General features: G+C 38.2%; 1 protein-coding gene across 4 annotated transcripts in view; it reads left to right on the top strand.

The window, feature by feature from the left end:
* NUP58 (nucleoporin 58) overlaps positions 1-23,107 on the top strand; it is a 41,117-nt gene extending 18,010 nt beyond the window's left edge. The window contains exons 11-16 of one of the 4 annotated variants that reach the window (XM_057707224.1): positions 1,566-1,684; positions 2,099-2,181; positions 5,091-5,292; positions 10,677-10,775; positions 12,499-12,594; positions 22,728-23,107. In XM_057707224.1, coding sequence (XP_057563207.1) covers positions 1,566-1,684; positions 2,099-2,181; positions 5,091-5,292; positions 10,677-10,775; positions 12,499-12,594; positions 22,728-22,810 — 682 coding nt within the window. In that variant the 3' untranslated portion in view covers positions 22,811-23,107. Of the gene's footprint in view, positions 1-1,565; positions 1,685-2,098; positions 2,182-5,090; positions 5,293-9,587; positions 10,077-10,676; positions 10,776-12,498; positions 12,595-13,790; positions 15,890-22,727 lie in introns of those variants that run through there. The other 3 variants (XM_057707220.1, XM_057707221.1, XM_057707222.1) reach the window with 3 other exon arrangements.
* The last annotated feature ends 1,583 nt before the right edge of the window (positions 23,108-24,690 follow it).

Raw genomic sequence — 24,690 nt, 5'->3', positions numbered from 1 at the left:
CTTCAGGAAGAAAAATTGCGAAGTGTAGGTAAGTAAACCTGAAAGATCCGCCTGTAGCCAGCTCATATATTCATCTGGTTGCCACCCATGTGATATATATCTTGTCTGTGTTGCACAAGATAATAATAGCTAGCATTATCAAGTGCTTGCTGTATACCACACGGTGTGCTTGGCACTTTACCTGCTGTGTCTGACTCTCCGCAAGTCCTTTACAGCTGTCCCATTCCAGTCCTAGCGGTGAGGGGCCTGAGGCACGGAGAGGTGAATCCTGGGCTTCTGGGTGGGAGGGGTCTGTTTGATTCCTGGTCCCTCACTCCCCCCCCCTTTTTATTTAACTTTTTACTGTAATTTCAGATTTCCAGAAAAGTTTTAAGAATAAAACAAAGAATTCTCATATATCTTTCATCCAGATTCCCTGCACGTTCACATTTTTACTGTAGTTTTGTTCCTCACTCTCCATACATGTAAATACATTTTCCCCATGAACAGTTAGAGTTGCTTGCAGGCATGATGCCCTTTAGTGCTTGCGTACTTTAGAGTGTGTTTCTTAAACATAAGGGTACTGTCTTCCGTAATCGCAGTACCGTGCTCTGAGTCAGGAGTGAGCGATGGCAGTGGCGCTCCTGCTACATTGCTCAGGTTAGCATGGCTGAGCTGCTCTGCCGGTGTCCTCAGTGTTTTATCCTGCCGTTTTGTTCTTCCTTCTGCCATCAGAGATCATTTCGAAATGGGTTGAATCGTATGATTTTCCACTGTAAAAAGCTTTCACAGTTCCCGATTTCTTATAGGGTCACGTTCAGACGGCGTTTTGTGCTATTCAGGGTCCCCTTTTATCTTCCTAGCATTCTCTGATTAAATTTATCAGAATAGTAGTTGTAATTACATACTCTTTTTGTAGTACACTGTAGTGTGTTCAGGTTATAAATGTCAATAGTGTTTCAGATTATAAACATAAGAACTGGAAGTACTTGGCTGTAAAATCTGGTTGACAATTGCACTTTTTTTTTTTACTTTGGAATTTTAGACTTACAGAGAAATTGGTAGTACCAAGAACTTTCTTATATCCCTTACCTGCTTCCCTTACTTCTAACATATTGCATAATCATAGTATAATGATCAAGAACAGGAAATTAACATTGGTACTATATTAACCAAAATACAGAGTTTATTTGAATTTTACTGTCTTTTCCACTAATGTACTTTTTCTGTTCTAGGATTCTTTTCACACTGCAGTTAGTTGTTATTTCTCCTTAGTCACTTCTAATCTGTAACAATTAGTCAGTCTTTTCTTTGATGACCTTGACATTTTTGAAGAGTATTAAGTTATTTTGTAGATTACCCCTTAATTGGTATTTTTCATGATTGGAGTAAGGAAATGCATCTATTTTTGATACCTTGATAATTTTTTTTTTGTTTCAATAATACCTGTCTCACTTAAAGATACATTATGTCATCGGACTAATTCAAATGCCCTACTTAAACAGGAGCGTGTTCTGTTGAAATTTTGACTGTGAAGGAAGGAGTGTTTTAAAGCTGTGATCTGACTTGGTAAATGTTTTGAATAGCTACTTCAGAATCCTGGTGCAGCAGTTTGAGGTGCAGCTCCAGCAGTACAGACAGCAGATTGAAGAGCTGGAAAACCATCTTGCCACCCAAGCAAACAATTCACATATCACCCCTCAAGGTAACATGCTTTCAGTGGAAATTTTTTTTAATAGCACTATTTTTCAGTAAGAGAGCTTAAAGCTGTTATATAGTAGCTATTCTAGGTTACTGCTAGTGGTTGTCTTAAGCTGCCACAAGACAATTTCCTTAAAAGTCCTTGATTAGCTCTTCATCCCCTGTGAGTAGAAAGATGCTTTATTATGAATTGTTACAATGTAGCGAGCAGATGTCCCAGCTCCCCCCCCCGCCCCCCCCACCCAGACTGCTGCTGGAGAGATCCTTCTCTGTCTGCTCTGCTTTCTTCTCTTTTCTGTGGAAGCATTGGTGTAGTTTATTCATGCTACGCAGTACTGTGCCAAAAATTGGACTCGTAATAGAAAAATATTATTGTGTCATATACATATTTGTGTGATAATATGATTTTCTTTTATAGATTTGTCAATGGCTATGCAGAAAATTTATCAAACATTTGTAGCTTTAGCTGCACAACTTCAATCTATTCATGAAAACGTAAAGGTAAGTTCTCATCGCCTGTTGTTCTATCTGGACTTCGACACCCAAGTGAAGTATTTGTTCATTTGCAGGACAAAAAACTATCCATGCTTATTACAGAAATAGCTAAAATTACATGTAAGTGAAAAAGACTAAAACTAAATAATCCATAATCACACCCAGACACAACCATGGGTAAGATCTTTTTTAAAAAAAAATTCAAGCGTCCTGTGCAATCTCTTATTTTAACCTTTTCCATCAGTATATTGCGAACAAGTTTCCGCATTCATACACATAGTTCTTCACTATCATTTTTAGTAGTTAAGCAGGATTTCACTGCATGTGAGTGCATAGTTTGTTTAACCCGTCATCTTTTGTTGGATATTTAGGTTGTTTCCATCTCTTGCAGCACTACAGAAAATAAACATTCTTAGTAACACGGTCATTTCTTACTGCTTTAATTTTATGTGTCTTTTAAGTGTTTATTGGCTGCTGCATAAAAAAACTTGCTAACAACATTTGTCCCTTCTAAACACAGGAAAGTGTTATTTATTAAATCATAAAAGTAAAGTAATTTGTCACTGAATATTTTGAACCTTGTGTAATATGTTTATTTTTAAAAATTTTTTGGGTGAAATGTTAAACACTTTTTCCAGTCAAGCAAATATAATTAAAGTCTTTCTTGGAGTTGTATATGCTCAGAGAAAACCTTTACAATTCAGAGTATCCAAACCTGAATCTAAATGAATTCTTAACTGTGTAGAATAGAATTCCATGGAGATTACCAATATTTTCATTTTTATTTGAATCTGATGCAATGTAATAGAATTTTTTTGTTAACCACTTAAATCATACCATTTTTGAAGTGATAGCACACTTCACCAAATCATTAAAATAATTTAGTTTTAAGGGAGGTTTTTTATTAAATCCTCTTGAAACTTTGTTTATAATCAGTATTAGTTTAGTTTTTTAAAGTGCTAAAGGTGATTCTCTGTTGGCACTTTGAAGTCTGTTTTGTGTAGATATTTTTCCTGTTCAGTTTTATTATGAACGTGTTCAAATACACACAAAAGCAGAACACTGTTACAACGAATGCTCAGGCAGCTACCACACAGCTTCAGCTGGTATCAAGATCCTGCTGGTCTTGTTTTATCAGTTCTCCACACATGTGCTTTTTTCCCTGGAGTATTTTTTTTTTAATTAATATATTTTTACTTTATTAAAAATTTTTTTTTATTGAAGTACAGTTGATTTCCCTGGAGTATTTTAAAGCAAATCCGAGACATATCATTTATAAATATACATGCTTTTTCAGTGGCAGTTTCTCCTCTCCGGTTTGAAAACTACCCTTTTCAGTAACAGGACCGTAATACAGTGAGACAGAGATTCGCACAAAAAGCTCCAGTTCATGTTGGATAAACTTCACATGAAATTTTTACCTGCTCCTTTTTTAAATACAATTTCCCAAGAATCAAAGGATGTTCTGTGCTCAGACCTGACCTGTTGCCATTTATTTTCAGCTGTGTTTAGCAGATGTAATTTCTAGACTTGTTCACTTCTTACAGAAATCTTATGAGAGATATTTTTTTATTCCTTTTGTGTTGTTATTCATGAGGTAACCTGTTGAAACAGGCTTAAGCCACCTGATCAGCCAGGCCTCCACAACATTAGCAAAATTAGGTGTAAACTTTATCAATTAATTCTGTAGATCATGGCTGGTGTCAGTTTTTTTGTTTTTTTAAACTAAATGTCTTTTTCAAGTTTGTAAGGCAGGTCATTATTTCCCATTATCTGAAGTAAAACTAAAATTTATGGGCTATTGATGCCACACGTTGTATGGTATGTGCTTGTAATTGCACAGAAAAAGGGAAGATGCATTTGGGGGAGAGCTGTTCTAATAAGCTTTGTTTTCATGATGTTATAGACTCACTTCTGAGTGTATTTTCCCAGTTTTCAGTTCTCAACAGGCCTACTTGAGCACATTGTAGAGGTGGGAAAGTTTGGAACTAGAGCATGATACATTGACATCCACACCAGAGGAGATGATAGCTTTTAAATATGGGGAATACCCGTTACAACCAGAAAGCCTCATATTTATCCATTTATGCTAAGAACAGGTTGGAAATCTGAAAAATCTTACATCTCTTCAAAAAGTTATATAAAACTGATCTAAATTAAGCTGAACCCTTAATGAACATATTTAATAACTCTAAGGTGAAATGGAACCACTGCTATCGATGGCCTTATTAATTAAGGCAGATGTTGCACTGGGTAGTCCAGCACACTTGATGAGCTTGGTAATGTTTCTTTCTTACTCTCAAACTATAAAACTCTTCTCCCCCCGCCCCAGTTTCATCACATAAGCTCAACATGAGTTATTCTCATTGTAACATAATCAGACAATATTGATCAAGTAAGAGTCCTTTTACACTCTCCAAGCTCTGCTTCCATGACGTCTTACTTTCGTATGTGTCACACATGCGTTTAAAAAAAAAAGGTATTTAACAAATATTTAGTAGGCTTTTTTTTTTTTTTTTAAATAAAACTCTTTGAATCTAAAAGTTATCCAAAGGTTGGCCTTTGGAGGTGAAATTTTCATGAAAAACTGGAGTATTTAAGATGGAATTTTAGATATTCCTTTGCTTGTCTAAAAGAGGGCTGCATGAAGCTATATGTTAAGGCAGTTGATTGTAAAGACCTATGACTACACTAGGGAAGACAGCATACAGAGATGTGATAGGACTCTCCAGTCCTTCACTTCCACACTGTGCGCATGCAGTGCGGGCTCTCTGGTTTGCAAGTTAGGTGAAGTGTGTAATGTTGGCAGTGTTTTTGATCTGTCTTGGCTAACTTATTTCATGGTTATGTTCATCCTCATATTATCAAAGTCGGCACAAAACTTGATTAACCTTTTCCTTTTTTCATTCCTGTAGGTGCTCAAAGAACAGTACCTTGGCTACAGGAAAATGTTCTTGGGGGATGCTGTGGATGTGTTTGAAGCCAGGCGCGCAGAAGCCAAGAAGTGGCAGAGTGCACCCAGAGTCACTACTGGACCCACCCCTTTCAGCAACATGCCAAACGCAGCAGCCGTTGCCATGGCTGCAACACTTACGCAGCAGCAACAGCCTGCTACAGGTCTGAATGCATTCAAGTTATAGCTTCTTACTGTTCAAATGCAGAACATTTATGTGCGTTTTTATGAGTCTTCCTTTTGTGTTAGCACTGAAGACATTTCTATGAGTAGCTGTTCCAATACAGTCTAAACATTGTGATGGACACAGTTATAAACATATACCTGATACACAGGGTAGTCTTAGCAATAATTATACATCAAGTAGATACTGAATATTGTGAATTAATGTTATTTGCTGTATTGCTATAAATGCCCTTTAGAACATGGTGTTTCACTACTGAATTACATTTAAGAACAACAGATTCTAAAATTGTGACTGTATCGTATGTTGTTTTAAAGTCAGAGGTAAACCAGTCGTAGGTTGCATTTTGCGTATATGATACTGACAGGCGGTGTGCTCTCACATGCAGTGGTTACAGAATGCCCACATTCAGGATGAAGTGTGTCTTTATTGACTGAAGGCGTGTTGAAGATCAATAGGTTTGTTTGTATAACAGCTGGAAACAGAACAGGCCTTCTTAACCATATTTGGAAGAAGGTACATGCTAGAATTGTTTGTACCTTTTTCAAAATGAACAGAACAGTGGCACAAGCAGGAAAAAAGATGTTTTGAGATGATTTGGGTTGTACATGAAGTATGAGCTGAGAGGTTGAACAGATGAAAATAACTGGTGAGGTACTGGGAAGCAGATAATTTCAGTCCTTGGTTTAATTTCACTTCTTATGAGAGAAGCATTTTTGTGGTCTAGTTCTGCAGTGTTCAGTTTGGTCCTGTGTCTTTCAGAGATTATTACTTGCCTTTTTACTCCTGCAGTCCCTATTTTGTCAGGCTTAAAGTGTGACATAGAAAAATATAGTCTTTATAGATTTTTTTTTTTACTTGTTCATAAATTTTTGCGTAGTGCTTACTAGTTATTCTGTAGCATGTGTCTTTCTGAGAGTTCCATGTAGTCCAGTAGTAAATTATAGTACAAAAAAGTAAAAAACGTGCATCTCTAGATTGCGTTCAGGCTGCCTCTTACTAGGGAAGCATTCTCTGGGTTTCACTATTGGCAGTTTAAAAAACTGTTCTTCACATTTGGAGATGACAGACTTGACTTACCATCAGTAAATGGCTGATGATGGCTTTACGCCAAATCCTCCACGTTCCGTGGCTGGACCCACGTGAACAGTGGCTCACATAAGCACTATGTAGTAGTTCTCTAGCTGGCTGGAGTGTAGGGTTGCATTCTCAAGTTATAGAGGGAAAAGAAGTCATTATGGGATTGGTTCCTATCAGGTCATTATGGGATGGATAGAAATCAAATCAACCCTATAATGATGGTCATCAGTTCTCATGATTATTTAACCAGTTAATCAAATTAATAACTATAGTATCAGTTTACTTTTTAGAGCAAATGTTAATCCTAAAATAGATCAGAGAAGCAGGATTTAGTTGTGTTCTTTAAACATAAGGGATTTCTATTCTAATCAATAAAACTTGAGAAAAGTCGGTTATCTAAACTGTTATGCTATAAGGGAATTATGTTCTGTGGTGTACAGCTAAAATTGAGGCAAAACCACCTGTCAGGTTTTTGTTTTATAAACTTTCTTATGTAGGCAGTCTTGAGAGGTTTGTGGGTTTTCACTCATTCATTTTGGGCTCCTGGCCATATGAAGAAGTGTGTTCATTCTATATGAGTGCCTCCTGTGTGCTAGGCCCCAGGGATGTAAAGGTAAACAATATAGATGTGATCTTTGCTCTCCGTGGTGGTGGAGAACATTAGGTTAATTTAGAGTAATCATCTTGAAGAGCCTTTTGCTCATATGCTTTAATTTTTTTGTGGACTTTTGCCAGGCTTTGGGGAAGCTGACTGCCTTGTACATTCCCTGCAATTGTGAAGCCCACATAAGGGCTTTCTAATCAGGTGGCAAGAATTGTAGTTTATTAACCTAAATAGTCTTAGTGTGTTTTCATTTTGAGTTGTGTGAATTTTCGGAACTGAGAAGCTAAACAGTAGCGAACACTTTGAGTTGTCTTCTCATTTCCCTTTTGTTTCCCTAAAGGTCTCCCACGCCCCATAGCCCATCCCTTCCCCATAGCCCATCCCTTCGTGTCTCCTGGTCAGTGTTAGCTGTTTTAGTCCTGTCACCTCTAGACTGGAGACTTAGCAGCTCTGCTAGAGGCATGCAGCCCAGTTAGAAATGCCCTCCTTATTGCATTGTGCCCAGGGACTTATTCCTCATGGCCTGTGACTGATGAAATCTTTTTTAAGTGCCAGTAACAAATTTTAAAGACCATCTAGATGAATCTGGGTGCGGCTTTGTGCTATTTTTATGCATCCCTGTTGGTTTGTGCAAGGTTTGAGTTGTCAGAGGGGTTTTGCTTCTGTTTGCATATGGATTCTTGACTTTATTGATGTAAAAAAGCAGACAGCTTCTTTAGGCTGCTACCTTCTGAAGGTGCTTACTGTGTGATCTTTCTTGGAGGTGCAAGTATGGACATAAGTGACTTCTTGATCCTTCTACAGTGTTAGGCCTGTGTGATTTATGGTAATTGCTTCTGAAGGCTGAATAGAGTTGATGAGAAATCCTGCAGGCTCTTTATGTATGAAATAAGCATCACCCATGAATAGATTATATGCTCGTAGGTCTGGAGTGCACTTGTCCACCAGTACGTCTGAAGCCTCTTAAAAAAAGCTTGAGACATTTACATTAGGCTTTTCAGTATAATTTTAACTTAGGATAGATTGTTTTAAGCTAATGTAATGGGATTAAGTTTTGCTGTTGTGTTTTGACACTTTTAAAAGTTCTTGATGTTTACATAAGACTTTTCTCATGTGACTTAGCTGCTGTTTTTAAGGAGAGCTGAGACATTTTGTTAAGAATTCCTACTTTCTAGCTTTTACTGTAGGTTTGGACATTTAAGGTGTAGTGTTAAATAGGAAACTTCTTCATTTTAGTTTCTTGTGGCTTTATGATTTTGTTATATTTAATAACCAAAGGAGCATTCCCCATTAAATCAGTAAGAGTAAAATTTTTCAAATTGGGGAAAAGACTTTTTTTTAAGAAAACTTATTATTTTAACAAATATGACTTAGTAATAACCATGCTAGTTACATTAGGTATTTTGAGTGATCATTGAAAATTATAAAAAAAAATTAGCACTTTAGTCCTTTTCCTGTGAATGCAGTTTTACTTTTAAGAAAGTAGAATTTCTTCTGGAAGATATGAATTACAGTGCTACACTTGATTTTGTTGTGTGTGAATATGTTATACAGTAACTTTTGTAAAATGTTACTCTACATGAAGACTTCACTTTGGGCAATCATTGGGATATGTTACTACTAACTTGGTTTTATTTATGGAACTAAGAGCCTCTCATTGAATGACTATTGACTATTTAGATTTTGAAACAGATTTCTTGAATTGTTTACGTAACCTTTGCCTGAAGGATGTAGATTCTGCTTTCTAATAGTGAAACTAATTTATATGGTGGCCAGAGTGTAATATATGCTAATACTTTGGCATGGGGAGATATTTATCATGAGTTTTTACGATTAAAAATGTTATACATTTGCCTACTAGTTTTATAAATGATGTTGCCTTCAGAATTTGTGTGAAGGTACAAAACTCAAACCATCATGTACCTGTTGTGCAATGGAAAGTCTTGTCATCATTAGAGTTCTTGATTACCTATATCCTGGATATTAATGATTAGAGTTGCTCTTAAAAGCAGACCCGCACACAACAAAAAGCATGTCATCTGAGTAACTCTTAGGACTTGCAGGGCTGAGGGCTGTGGTGTGCATTATGCTCTAGGGTCTTCCACCAGCAGTGCCTCCTGTGAACATGTGACACTTAAGTCTCTCAATGTTAAAGAAACTGGACGTGTGTTTTCTACATATTACTTTCCTTAGAAATAAGAAGGTAATATGCTTAGTTTCTTTTTCCTTTAGTAACATTTTACAAAAGAGCTGCTAGGCAGGTATTTTATTCTCCAATTGATCTCAAACTGGATGTAAAAATTTAAATCTTTTTTAATAATTTATTTTTTAATAGTAGTGTAAGAGCTCTGGCTGCTGTTAGTCCTTATGCTTTATTTTCTGGGTAGAAGCTATTGGGAAAGTCCAGTTTCTGTCCCAGTGTAGCAAAATGTAGTTCCTTAGCTTCTTTTTTCTTTTCTTTCTTTTTTTCTTAATGTTTTATAGTTTTACACTACCTTTTTGAATATACAAACCTCATTCTTCATTGAACAACTTGAAGGCTTTGATTTCTTTAAAAAGTCTAAATATCAACCTGTGTATTACTTTGGCAGTTCCCTCAACTTTGAGATGCACTGATCACTGTGCTTGAAAAAGACAAGACTGAAGATTGTACTATGAAATCTATCAAATAATTTTCATAAATTATTTATCAAATGAGAGATTTTTAGATTTTTGTATTCTGCTTAGTTAAAAAAAAAGTAGTTAAAAAAAGAGAGGCTAGTAAGTTTGATGCTATTCTTGCCAAACAAACTCAGCCAAAATCTTTAAAGTAACAAATGGGAAAAGGATGACTAATCGTTCTGCATCTGAGTACATTTTCCAAAATGTTGGAAAGAAACTTCTGAATTGAAATCTTGAATGTATTGAATCTGTCAAGGTACACAGCGGTGCCTTTGTAAATGTTTATTCTCTATCTTATTTAATCAGGTGATAAGTGGTGTAATGTAGCAGAGCGTAACAGTAGAACTCAGTTATCACTTTTTGTGAACAAGTTGGAATTGTCATGTTACTGTGTAATTGATTTGCTTTAAAATGAACAATAAATTTAATAAAATAAAACATTGTCTTGTTTTTTATCCATTTATTTATATATCATTTATATTTCCTATAAGAAATCATGCCTAGTTTTTGGTACTTACTCTTATGAAGTAACATGATGGTTTTGCATGTTAGTGTCAGTCTCTTTTGATCAATTGAGACTTGACTCTAACAGTAAGGAGTTTATTTTAAAAAGAATAAAGTAAAAACTTTTACTATACAGCAACTAATTTTATCAGAAAACAAGCGGGGAGATCTAAAATCATTCTAGAAGTAAAACTAAAAGAGCTATAATTTACAATACATTAAAGATTTCAAATTATTTAGTAGGTTAAACTAACACTCATCTTTCCTTGCGGTAAGCCTCTTTTAATTGTCTAGTGTGAACAAGTTAACTTTTTTAAAATTTATTTTTGGATAGGTACATCAGTTGGAACAGATAAATTAGGCTGGGGAGACAGCCTGAAAACTAAGTTTTAGCAAATAGAATTTGTTAAAAGTAATCTGTTCATTTTTAAAATAATTTCATAAAGAAACTTTAATCTTGAAAGAGTAAGGCAAATTTGTTTTTTTTCCCCCCCATTTTTTTTTTTTCATACCAGGGCCACAGCCATCTCTGGGAGTTAGTTTTGGAGCGCCATTCGGCTCAGGTATTGGCACTGGCTTGCAGTCAAGTGGCCTAGGTTCTTCAAACCTTGGAGGTACACTTTAACTTTTCTCGTATTGCATTGGACTATGATACATTTGAATTGCTACCAGCCTGTAAACACTTCTAAGAGGGTCTGCTCTTGGGGAAGTTAAGGTTCTATCTGGCAAATAAAAGGATTCTCCAAACATAATCATCGCCTTCTAGTATTAGATTTAGAGCTTTAAAAAAAAATCATTTCATCTCCGTGAATAGTAAATATAAAAAAGTATTAAATTCAAATGGTAGGGATGTTCATATTTTCAAAGCAATATTCTAAAATATGAACTTGAAAGTTACTTAGTTTTATTAAATTAAAAAAATTAGTTGGAGTCCAAACTAATTCTGGACATACGTTCTCCTAATCGTCTTCTTTCTCTGAAAATGAACACTTTAAATGGGGAAATAATTGTATTATAAATTGAACAGCTCAACTTTGTCCATCACAAAGCACTTCCGGCATATTTGCCGTCATGCATACTTGGATACATAAGCAATTAAGTTTATTTCAGGAGTTTCATAAGTTAACTCTAATTAGTAAGGTAAGTGTTCTGCAAAAATGTACTAAATACAGGGCTTCCTAGGTGGCGCAGTGGTTAAGAATCCGCCTGACAATGCAGAGGTCACGGGTTCGATCCCAGCTCCAGGAAGATCCCACATGCCGCGGAGCAGCTAAGCCCGTGTGCCAAAAAAAAATGTACTAAATACAAATGCATTCCCAATTCTCTGGTGTGGATAATTGAAGGTTGATTGTATTTTGACAGATGCATTGTCATGTAATGAATAAGATTCCCTTATCTCCATTACAATATATCATCATAAAAGGGGAAGCCTGTAAGCTATTATGGTTATGTAGTATATTAGACTCTATTAGCAAGTATTAGAATTTTGGCAGACAGCATAATTCATGTGATCTATATTCCAGTTTGTCTCGTATTTCAGAGTAACAGGCAGTAATACTATCAAACTCAGTATTTTAGATAAGCTGTCGCAAAGCAGCCAAAGACGAATTTAGATTTCATTTTCTGAGCACTTGAAACAAGTCTTCAAGCACTTAGCAGTATCTCCTCTTGCACTCTATATGATGAAGACATGTTCTTTATTTAAATTGTGACTATAGTATTGTTAAGAGAAGACCCACCATGCTCCCGCTCGCACTTGCTCAGCGTTGCGTTCCTGGTACTATGGCAGGAGCTACTCTTCCTGAGTAGATTTAAAGTGACCGACTCATGTAGTCACACAGTTTTCTTTCCAGTGGGGAACTTCTTAAGTTGAAAATGTTTTTGTGAAAAGTAGAGTAAAATTAGTGTGGTACTTTGTGTTTAAATTGTGCATGTTGTGCTTATTTATGAATTTAGTCTTTTTTTTTTTTTACCCCCGAATAAAATATCCCTAAGTGGATATGTGTATATCTGTTTAACTAAAGTCATACTTGAATGGTCACTGAAATTTCTAGTCCATTTGGGAGAGAAAGTACTAACATGACCTTGTTTTTTATGGCTTTGTTCTTTAAAAATTACTGATGGGTCATAGGCTTAGTCTAAACAGATCTAAACATTTTATTTCAGAATTGATCTGGTTCTTCCAAAAGTCTTATGCAAAGGACTAAAGCAGGTGCCCTTAGTAAGGCTGGGTTTGCACTGCTGTTTGTTATCCGACGTTGATGATTTGGGTGTTACTTGTCAGTGTCCTTTCGCCTATGTTTTACCTGCCGTGTGTATCTCTCTGTCACCCACTAGGCTTTGGAACTAGCTCTGGTTTTGGATGCAGCACCACAGGGGCCTCCACATTTGGATTTGGAACAACAAATAAACCCTCAGGAAGTCTTAGTGCAGGTTTGTGTGTTTTTTGGCCTGAAATTTCAGGCAAATTCAAAGGTGCACATTATTTAATTTTAAAAGTTTGTGTTATTATTTCCACTATCCAAAAAAGATCCTTGATTCAGTTTCTACCCGCTGATAATCATATAGCTTTCTCTCTCTCATATGCTGAAGGTCAGGTTTGTAGAATGTTTCTGACAACTTAAGTTTGATATAATAAATGATTACATCTGCTTTTAAGTAAGTAGAGATGATTTTGAACCCAAAGATGTTTTATGTTTACACAGTTTTCTTAATTATTACAAAAATGAACCCATTGTGGAAGTTTAACCCAGTTTTTATCGTTATTCATTCAGGAGAATAACTTCTCTTCTGAAGAGATGTTCTTCAGTGAGAAGTCCCCCTGAATTAAGAATACCAGTCTTACGAGTGATGAGTAACTGGTCCTTTGCTCAGTTTGAAATATGTGTACTCTTTTGACACTTCTAGTAGAAAATTCCAAATTCCGTCTACTTTTGCATTTTTTTCCTATATTTGTAAATAATGGCTTGCTGTAATGTGCAATGCTTAGGGATAAAAGGCATGCCTAAAATAATAATTTAATGCCAATTAAATTTTTTAATTGTGGGAATTTGAAGGAAACTCCATTTTAAATTAAGTAGTGTTTAAAATTAGTAGTTCCTAGGGAGTAAGATAAGAGAATTCAGCAGTATCAGGATTATAATCTAAATATGTTAACATTAGTTAGCTAGGCGGTGATAGTGTTTGATCTTAATCATGCGAGGGCTCTTATAAAATCAAAACAATTGGTACTACTCTTCCGTGTATTCATTGTCCTGAAAAAGAATTGCAAGGGTGGGTCCGAAGTCTGTGAAAGTGTCTCTACATTTTGATAAAATGTTTCTGGAGGGCTGAGGAGGAAGGTACCTTGGCGTGTTTAAGCAACACAAATGTTTCTGTGAATTTCAGTTGCTTGTGGGAGGCTTCTCTCCTGACCTGGGTCACTAAACCTCTGTCTGTAATGGTGCTACTTAGGTGTCAGCTAAATTGTTTTCCTGTAAAATTCCGTGTTAGAAATTCAGGACCCTAAGATATTTGCTATTTTTGTAGGTTATTATTCTTTCAGCTAGAGATTTACCTCTCATCCCCATTTTTTATACTTGTTTTTGTGGTTAACTTCTGATATGAATATTTTCTTCCCTAAACATAAGGCTTTGGCAGCTCGAGTACCTCTGGGTTTAACTTCAGCAATCCTGGCATCACGGCGTCCGCCGGGTTGACGTTTGGGGTGTCCAATGCTGCCTCTGCAGGTTTTGGAACAGGAGGACAGCTCCTTCAGTTGAAGAAACCTCCAGCTGGAAACAAAAGAGGAAAAAGATAGACACACGGGTGGCTGTGTGGAGAGAATCTGTAGAAGCATCATTCATCCTCTGAGTCTATTTTTCTAAAGTTGATGCAGTAACTAAATTGCATCCCAGGAGATTTATAAAGTTTTGATATTTTTCCTTACTTCTGGAATTTGAACTCTGTTCTTGTTGGCCATGCTAAACAACTTTTCTCTTGTGAATTTGAAACCTAGTTGTGTATTTTTCGTTATTTTGATTCTCAGTGTAAGAAATATTACATCGCTGATTGGTAAAACCTACTGCTATTTACCCTAGTGTTTTAGCAGTGTTTTTGTTGATAAGGTTTACATTGTGTGAATATATGCACATTTGTTTCTTATATAGATGGTGTGAATTCTAGGGCCTATGCTAGAATCACTTTATTCCTTGATAAAAGGCCTTTTGAAGTACACTGCAGGGCATCTTGTGAATATGTATGTAAAATATATACAGGATAACACACACAGTTGTGTGTGCATATAAAATATATATTTACAGACCTACAACTTTTGCCTCAGACTGTTCCCCTTTTCTAAGGGTATTCCATTTTTCACCTTTTATGCTTCAAATCCTCAGTGCTTGTAGAACAAGGAGCTAAAGGTACCAGGTTATTGTAGTTATTTGCTTAAAGACTTAGTGAAATGGTTACTGGTGTAAATATTGACCAACTCAACTTCATTGCCCCTAGTCTTTCCCATTTTTGTTTCCACCTTTGTTTTAGCAGCTACTCCAAATGAGGGCTGCTGGAAGGCTCTTCAAACAGGTTTCAACAACTTTATTATCCGATGTGTCCTCATATCCGAGATGAACCTTCAAAAGCATATTTGAGCTCCAGACTGGTGTTCTGGGGGCAAACAGCTGTTACACCAAATTGATTCTATGCAGGTGAAGGATGCATTGTTATTTTAGTGGAAACTCTTCTGGCTATTCCAATACAAGGCTGTTGATATTGACACCAGATGGAGTGGCTTCTCAGCCTCTTTTATGTCTTAAGTAAGTACTTAATTTGGAATAGAGAAACAGTATATTTTAAGAAAAAAGTCTTCTTTGTAGCAGCAGTAAACTATCCCTTTTTAACAGTGAACAGAGAGCTCCAGGTAATAACGTACAGACTTGTCAGGTTGCGTCTGTGCGTCATCTGTATTAGTGTTAGTGACAGACAGTGGGTGAAAAAGAGAGCCCTTGGAAAGAGAACTGCCTTAGCCGTGATCTCAGACAGAAACTGTTAGGTAGACCTATTTATCTCTCAAGTACCGTTTTCAGGTGGATGTGAACACGGAACTTCATTGAAAATAGTTTAATTTTTTATATAGAAGGTTTTGTACATAATGTGCATCAAGTGAATATTTTCAGAATCATTTTCACCAAGGCACCTTTTTTTCTAAATTAGGTATTACATATATATATATATACACACATATATATATTTTAGTATAATGTTAGTTGGGTTTGATTATTAAAGTGTTGTCAAATCTGTTTTATTTATCTGCATATAGCGATGATTGGCTTTTGGAGTTGAAATTTTTGCGCCTTGATGCATTAAAATAAGGAAAATGCTTTGTTTCTGAGCACTAAAGTTTTTATTTTTGCATACTTCTCTAATACTGCAGTCCCCAGATCCAGGTTTTGGGGGAGGGTAGGAAAACATGGGTTTGTGTTTTGAATTACTGTCAGAATTAAATATACAATTGCAACAAACTTTTTTTAAAAAGGATATTGCATTGTGCTGCAAAAATCTGAATATTTCTATTTCTTGGGTTTTTTCTTTCTATATTTTACATTTTCGTATGTTAACTGTTGGGAATTTGTAGCAGATGACTTTGTGACAGCAGTCTAAGTGTGTCGTCACCGTGTCCATTTTCTCCACTCTGTCCAGAGCCTGTCATTATGTAAACAATAAAATCTACTGTGTCCGTTGCTTTGGATCTTTGTAGGTGTCAGTAGTTGTTCTTCATATGTAATTTTCTTATTATTCCTCTTTTCATCTCTGGTTGGTTTTTAGTGTTTCATTTTCACTGCTTTATTATACATCTTGCTTTTTTAAAAAAAAACAAGAGGCTGAACACAAGATAGTAAGTTCTTTGTCACTTGCTTTTGTTTTCTCAAAATTACAAAAACAGTTTAAATTATACACAAAAATATTGAGTAAAAAGTGAAAGTTGCCTTTAACTCCTGGGCCCCAGCCCCACTTTCTTCCCCACAGTGTCCACTCTTTGTGGTTTGGTGTGTATCCTTTCATATCCCTAAAAAAAATGCCTTTTCAACGTGTGTGCAAATGTTCCTTTTCTCTCATTTTCTCATATTTATTCTCTCTCAGATCCTTTTTCTTTTCTTTTAACAAATGAGTTAAAATCCATGTATTCTGTGACTTGCTTTTTTCCCCTTTAGTGGCGTATCATGGATGTCTCTGCATGTCAGTCCTTGGAAAATGACTTTTTGCTTACTGTCCGTGGCACAGACGCCCGGTGATTTGTTCCAGCTGTTCCCTGTTCTTTCCAGTGTTTCGCTTTTATAGGGAGAGCTGCAGTGAATGTCCTTGAACATAACTCTTGGAGCTTATGTTTAATGTTTCTTTGGGATCGATTCTAGAAGAGGAATTGCAGAAGAGGCATACAAACTGCATGTTTGACTGCCTTCCAAAAATGCTTTATAAACAGACACTCCCGCAGCGTGTGAGTACCCACCCTGACTGCATCCCTACATATTCTGAGTCCTTAAAACCAGTACTTGTGAGGTTGAACTTTTTAGCATAAACGTTAACCATTTGCTTATTAATGTAGTTGCATGTTAATATCCTGTGTCCATTTTTACACCAGATCATTGAGTTTTTTTCTTAATGATCTCTGTAGATAATGTGTGCTAATATTTTTTGTGAGACAGATTGGACTCCTGGAGTAAGCTGGGTTCAAAACCCTGCCTTGAACCTGTGTGGTCTTGGGCAAGTTTCTTTTCTCGACTCCAGCTTCAGCACCTGCAGAGTGAGGACAGTGAAGATGGGTGGTTGTATGAAGGATGCAGTTTTGCGTAAGGCACTTGGGTGTATGACCCCTGACACTACAGAGGCGTTTACTGTTCCTGCACCAATTCCCAAGCCACTCATTATAGCTGGTTGCTTTATTTTGGTTCCTGACAGGGAAGCTGCCCTATCTTCTTGTTTTTTGTCTTTTTTTTGTGTTGGGTGGCTGTTCTATAACCCTCACTCCTTAGGATGTACCTACTTTGTCAAGTGCGATTTTTCTTAGGAAAAATCCTATTGGGATTGTTTATTAGGTTTATACAAATAAAATGTATATCTGGAGAGAATTGGCATCTTCATATGTACAGCACAGTATATGCATTTATTAAGGTTTTATTTCAGCAAGGTTTTACATTGTTTGTTAGATTCATGGTGGTTTTCCCTAACAGCGTCTTAATTTTATTTCTCAGTGAGGATTTTTATCCTGCAGTTAGTACAAATGCAGACTGACTGTTCTTTTGTGATAATAATAATAAGCCTAAATGTTTGGGCTTGTTTTTGTTGTGTAGAAGTTTTAATTTTCTTATTAGTCTTTTTGAAGTGACTTCTGCGAATGAGTGAAAACTCAGTGGGAGGAAAAAAGAGAATAAGACATTTTAAGTTATACTATTTATAAAGTCATATTAATATTTCATTAACACTTCATAACTGTATGAAGATGTCTTTACACGATTCAGCCAGGTGGCTGGGGTCAGACTGTAATGGGAGTATGAGGACCAAAAGGAGGCTTCACACTGTGAGGAAGCTTTTGAGCCCTGCAGTAACACTGAGGTTGGTCATATGGTAATTTCTCTTTAACCGATGAGGTAAGAAGCTAAGTAACTTGCCCAAAGTTATGCAAGTACTAAGTGATGATGCCAAGACTCAAACCCCAATAAACCAGGTGTCATTCTAGTGAAATCCTTTTGAAACAGTTGATCAAGTGGAGAGCACTTTAAGCCCAGTGTCAGAATTAAAATCACTTACCTACAAGTAAAATGTCATTGAAAGTCATCCCTGTTTTTGATGATGTATAAATATTTGAAGATATATTTTGTATATTGTATGTCAATATTTTGCCCCTCTAATTGACTTAATTATTCAGTGAATTTATTAGTCTTGAAAATAGCAGGATTTGTTTTCATTTTTTCTTATTTTTTTATCAGAATCACACAACACAGTTTGAAGAGTTGGGTGTCTCTCTAAGGTTTGTTAAAAAAGCAGCACTCTCCCTTTCCCCTCCTTTTCAAAGGGACTGTCTTGACCTTGTTAGGCTTTCGGTCAAGTCTGTTTCCAGCGCCCCCTCCACCCCTGTTTGCAGAAATACAGAGGCTTCCCCACTGTAAGCTTAACATTTAGCTTTCCTGATTTGCTGAGTCAGTCACTTTCCCATTCAAGTTTACAAAATGTCATTGCCTTTCATCCTATTTCCATTGTCTCTGTGATTTTAGGCTACCTTTAAAACTTTAATCTTTTTATAGTGGTCGTTTTATTGGAAATTCACTGAATTTAAAATTTCAATTTTCTTTTCTGGAAGTTGTAATTGGTCCTTTAAAAAGTATGCCTTGATCACTTTTTGGTAATCTCTTATTCCTTACTTATACTTTTGTTTTCTTTACACATTATTCAACATACTTATTTTATATTTGTCATTGATAAGTCCAGTACCTAAAGTCAGTAGGGTCTGATTTTGTTGTTTGTTTTTTTCTGCTGACTTTCATTCCATGGGACTTGTTTTTCTCCCTGTGTTCTATAATTTTTATTTGTGAGCTCGTCTTTGATAGGAGTTTATCTCTGGGAATTCTTTGAGGCCAAAGATAGTGTTCCTCCAGAGACGATCCAGCCCGGGTCCACTTTAATGCAACGTCTCACTCTGAGGATTTCTTGGAGAGTGTGTGTAGTGTGACTTGAAACCATAGGCCCTGCTGAGAGTCAGCTCTAAGTAGTGAATTCTCAAGGCAGAGTTTTCTTTCATTTCAGAGAGCCAAGGCTACAACAGGCAATTTTCTTTGTCAGACACTGTATCTCCCTATCTGCCCTTCCCCCTTCCCCATTCCCCCTTCCTCCCTTCCTTCCTCCTTCCCCTCTCCCCCCTCCTTCCTTCCTTCCTTGTTCCCTCCCTCCTTCCCCTTCTTCCTTTCTCTCTCTCTCACTGTCTGTCTGTCTGTCTGTCGGTCGGTCGTACTAGTGCTGAGAAAGGGGTTGGTAAACTATAGCCTGTGGGTGAAATCCAAGCCTCTTCCTGTTTTTCTATGTAAGTCTTTACTAGGGCACAGCGTGCCCACTTGTTTACTGACCACCTGTGGCCGCTTCTGCTCGTCCACAGCAGATGTAAGTAGTTGGGACAGTGACCTCATGGCCCATGAAGCCTAAAGTAATCACTATCTCTGGCACATTGGAGAGAACATCTGCGGACTCCTAGTGTAGACCCTCGACAGCCCTGTTTTGTAGGGGCTCTGATCACCTTGCCTCATGTGGCTTGCCGTGCTTAGGGTGTAGTCAGGCTGCTTTGTTAGAGGACTCGAGGTACAGTGGCTTGAACAAGATGGCTTTCTCTTTCACACGGTGGTCCAGAGAGCAGACTCCCGACAGTGTGGTTCTGCCCCATCTGCGTCTGCGTGGCAGGAGGGGTTTGCACTCCATCTCCTGGAGGAAGGAGAGGGTGGAGAGGAGAGGGGCGCTTTTCCTATGCAGAGTGTGATCCAGAAGCTGGCATATGTTGCCTCTGCTCACGTCCACTGGCCGGAACCTCCTCACAGAGCTGCAAGTGAGGCTGGGGGTGGTCTTTGGGTGGGTGGTCACACCATCCCCTAGAACTCCTGTTGGTAGAGAAGAGGGGAGAACGTTCCTGGCCCTCAGCTTGTCCCTGAAACAGCTGCTCAGAGCTTGGGATCGGGGGCCACTACCAGTCTCAGGGCCCCCCTTCCTCAAGCTTTGACTTCAGTTTTGGCTTCTGAGAATTTATCTTACTTTCTTGCTAGCTCAGCTGTGAGTTTAAAAGTCATGTTTAAAAATGATACCCCATCCCTTTCAGCTGTTTTGTAGTGGGAGATATATTTTTGGAGATCTAATCCAAATAGAATTTTAAGGAGAGGGCCTTGACTTAATATTTATGGGTTTACCGTCTGTTGACACTGTCTTATTCCTGATTTGGCTATAAGCTGACCTACATTGCATCTGATCTCAGTCGTGATTCCAGTCTCCTTTGTCCATGATCTAGTCTATATTATCCTTTCTTCAGAATAACTCTCCTCCACGTGGCTTTTCCTTTTTCACTCTGTCTGGTGTTGCTCTTTAGTTTTGGCTTCTGTAACGTCACGTTCCGAGGTTGCAAACGAGGGAGGTCTGCCCCTTGATCTTTCTAGTCCACAGGATGTTTGCTGATTTTTAAAAATCTAATTTTACATAAAGTTCCAGATCTCTTCTGAGAACTCAGTGGCCGGATCTGGTGCAGTGCCAGAGCCTTCCCTCCTGCTCAGGGAGCCACGCCTTTCGGTGCCACCCCCGCTCCAGTTGCCCCACCCCCCCACTCCCCCACCGCCTGCGACACGCCATCACTCTGCTTGCTGAGTCATCTGTTTCTCACGGGCGTTGTCCATTCCCTCTCCCCTCGTTCACTGTCACAGGAGTCCTCCACGCGCTCCCCACGAGGGCCATGACTCATGGAGGAGGGTGAGGGAGATTTTCTCCATCCCACAGTAGGGAAAACCAGCTCACAAAGGACAGGTGTCACACACAGATGTCAGGGTTCCATTGGTCAGCTTACTCACAAAGAAGCCTGAGGAAGGAAAATGTACTCGTGTAGTCAATTCTCGGTGCTGGGAAGGCCTCTGGCACGCGGTCACTCGGAAGGCAGTGAACCTGAAATGAGCTCTGCAGAGCAGGGCAGCAGGCGCAGGAGGGTGGCTTCCTTCCTGTCCCAGAGCGAGTTGTAAATGCTGCACAGATACTCAGCACACAGTGTATGTTTCCTGACCTGTTATGTTGTGACAGACTTCTGTCGTGGGACTTGGATTTTGTGTTTTACTCTCGTAAGTACACTAAAGACGAGTGATTCTTTCCAGTCATTGTTCACGTCTTCTGTATTAGCTTCACAGAGGATGGGTCTAAAGAGCAAGGTTCTTTTAAATAATTGAGCCAAAAGCAGTGTGTTCAGTATTTATTCCTCCTGGTCTCAAAAAGAATTCCTTCTGCTCCAAAATATTACGTTTTATTTGCAGTTGGTTTAGAATGAGTGATTCTCCCCTTTTTAAATCCTGTGCTCACTGATCACAGCAAACGTGTTTTTGAACACCTGTTATAGCCAAGCAGGAGTGCTTGGTAAGTCATGCTGCCTTGATTCAGAATTAGTGCTTTAATCGGTGCTGTCTGAGGTGGCAGCCATGAGCCACGCGTAGCTACTGAGCACAGGGAATAGGGCCAGTGGGACCGAAAACCTGAATTTTAAAATTCATTTGAATCAATTTAAAGTTTTAAAATTGACGTTCAACTCAAATACTAGGCAACGTTTAAGTGTGTTTGGAACAACGTGGGTACATGAGTCTACTTTTTCAATTGTAAATTTTATAAAACCTAAATGCAAACTAAGTAGTTCTAAGGTACATTTAGCGTTCAGATTGAGAAGCCTTTAGGTATAAAGTTCACACTGGATTTCAAAGACAGTATGGAAAAAAATGTAAAATATTTCATTTATATTTGTGTATTGATTTCATGTTGAAATGGTAATATACTGAGTTAAATAAAACAAGACCAAAGTTAATCTCACGTATGTCTTTTACTTGTTTAATGTGGCTAGTAGGAAACTTTAAATTACGTTGTGACTTCACAGTCTTTGGACAGTGCTGGTGTAGGTGATACTAACCACGGTCCTGGGACCACACGTGGCTTATCATACACCTAAAAGACAAATAAATTGCAGGTTTTTAATTTGCTTCTTTTTAAAAAAGAATCTCAAGGTCAATCATTGTAACCGCCTCCTACCTGGTATCCCTGCTTTCACTGTCTCTGCCCTCAGCCATCAGCAGAATTCCTAGTTACCTTCTCAGAGTGCAGATAGGATTGTAGAAAGCCAGGCTCTCTGGTGCTCTTTGTTCCAGACTCTTTAGCATAAAATGCAAGCCCCTCACAGCTAACCCCTTGGGACACCCTCACATCAAGGTCCTCCTAGAACAGCATGTCCCTTCCACCACTCTGCTTGTGCATGAGCTGTTTCTTTGGAGTAAACGTTGGCCTTTCAGCACCACGTTTCCTCATCCTTCCCAGCTCCTACAAAGTGAGTACACGCCTCTGCACTCTGCTTAGACTTTGGGCCTCGGTGCAGGCTTCCCACATCATGGTTTTGTTACTTGCTGGTCTATTTGTCTCCCATGTTAGATTCAGTAATCCCAGAACAGGAACCCTGTCTTGTGTTTTGGTTGGTTTTGTATCATTAACACTTACCGTCTAATTAGACTCCATAAATACCTCTGAAGTAATTAGTGCAGTGGGAAAAGGTTAGTTAATTCAGTGACCCACTGCCGACCTTTCTTTGCCTAGATGTTGGAACCTTGCTGCTGGGGTAGCATCTCTGCCCCACCATTCAGTAGGTGTATGACCTTGGCCAAGTTTGAAGTCTTTGTGCCTCTTTAGTAAATAGAGTGAGCAATGCCGTGTCCCAGTTGACTGCAGATTAAAATGGCTAACTTAACGTAAGGTGTAAGCTAAGCATGTAGTAAGTATTAATTCCACTTGTCCTAATACAGTCTAAACTATTTTTCTTTTTCTCTCAGGCAACAAGTCACAGGTTTTAACTGGATTTCGAAAACCCAGTGTTACAGAAACCAATGAACTAGCAAGAAAAATCCAATTCTGAGCAGGCATTGAATCAGCAAATATCTACTTTGCAAGGAACTTCCAGTTATCATTTTGGGAATCTCATTATTTAGGAACAACTGTATGTCGTAGAGTGAGTTTGGTCGAGATTTTTGAATTCAGGAAAGAAAACTTGCGCCTTGGTTTAAGGACAATGTAATGGATGATATAGCAGATCCTGGGAATGTGTAAGTCAGTGCAAGCTGCCCCCGAATCCAGTGTGTGGCAGGAGTGGTGGAAAAATCACAGATGTAACAGGGAAAGTTGATACAAAAGACAACTGGCCAAGTAGAGTGAATTAAATATGTCTAACTTTATGTAACTCATTCTTGTTTTTCAAAAAAAGCTTTATTGAGATATAATTCACATAGCACACATTGAAGGGTGCATTTCGGTGGTTTTTAGTGTATTCACAAAGTTGTGCCATATCACAGTCTAATTGTAGAACATTTTTGCTGCCCCATACACATTAGCAGTCACCCCCTCCCCCCATTCTCCATCACCACCCCACGTCCTAGGGAACCATTCATCTACTTTGTGTTCCTACATATCTGCCTGTTCTCTCCATACAAATGACTGACTTCTTTCACTTAGTGTCATTCCTAGGGTCCTCCGTGTTGTAGGATATGTCAGTACTTTATTCCTTTTTGTTGCTGAATAACATTCCATTGTGTGGCTGTAGTCTATAATCAATACAAATCATCAAATCTGAAGAACAGAAAAAAGAGTGAAAAAATAAGAATAGAGTTTTAGGAACCTGTGGTACAATATTTACAAATCTAACGTGTGTGAGAAGAATCCCAGAAGGGGAGGAGATAAATGTTGGAGCAGAGACCACATTGAAAGAAATAATAGCCAGAAACTTTCTAAATTTGATGAAAGGCATAACTTTACAGATTCAAAAGGCTCACCAAACTTCAAGCAGAACAGATTCAGACACTGTGCTAGATATGTCAAACTACATAAGACCAAAGATAACGTTACTGTAGGAAAGTGACAATTTGAATAATGGATTTCTCCTGAGACACCATGGGTGCGAGTAGAACCACATCTTTAGAACGCTGAAGGGAAATGTGTGGTTGTAATGCTCAGACGACCCTGAGGCCAAGGGCCTTGCAGGAAGAGGAATCGGACCTCTGTGGTTGCAGGGTTTCTACAGTTCATTAACTCCAAATAGAATCGAAAGTTTAAGGATGTATATTGTAGTCCCTAGAGCAATCATTGCTACCAAACACAAAAATACAAGAAGATAGAGCCAAAATGCCAGTGGATGAATTAAAATGGAAATGGAATGCTGAGTAAGCTCAAATATTGAAGAGAAGGCAGTGAAAATAACAGATGAAAACTTCTGGGGTAAAGAAAATGTTGCCTTGACTGGTCACGCACAGATGAAAGCGTATGCGAGGCCACGTCACACTGAACGCTTGACGTGTATGTGGTCTACTGTACACCAGCTGTACCTCAGAAAAGTAAAAGAATGGGAAGAAATTAGGGAAGCAAGAAAAGGCAACCCTTTCGAGGAGATTCTTGAAAAACGGTAAGAATTGGAGGAGAAGTTAGAATCAAGAATTTTTTTCAGATGCTAGAAATAATGGCCTATTTGTCGACAGAAAAAACCCAATGGAGAAGGAAAAATCGGTACACGAGAGAGAGGAGAGAATTGTTAGATGTCCTTGGATAAGTGAGGGGAGAGGGCGTCTGTCTTAAATAAGAGCGAGACAGCAGATCACAGTCTCTCAAGGGGGACGGGGCTTATGGGCATAGGGGAAGGTGGGAAGGCCAGGTGAAGAGAGCAGATGGCCGGGCAGCATTGAGTACCCCCTTAGGCCGGCAGTCACGAATTCAGCCAGCCCCGTCAGCAGAGTGGGCGTTTTTCTTCTC

This window comes from Hippopotamus amphibius, chromosome 14 (assembly GCF_030028045.1).
Source record: "Hippopotamus amphibius kiboko isolate mHipAmp2 chromosome 14, mHipAmp2.hap2, whole genome shotgun sequence".
NCBI lineage: Eukaryota > Metazoa > Chordata > Mammalia > Artiodactyla > Hippopotamidae > Hippopotamus > Hippopotamus amphibius.
Note: the sequence above shows the minus strand (reverse complement) of the source record. Positions and strands in the feature narration are given on the sequence as shown.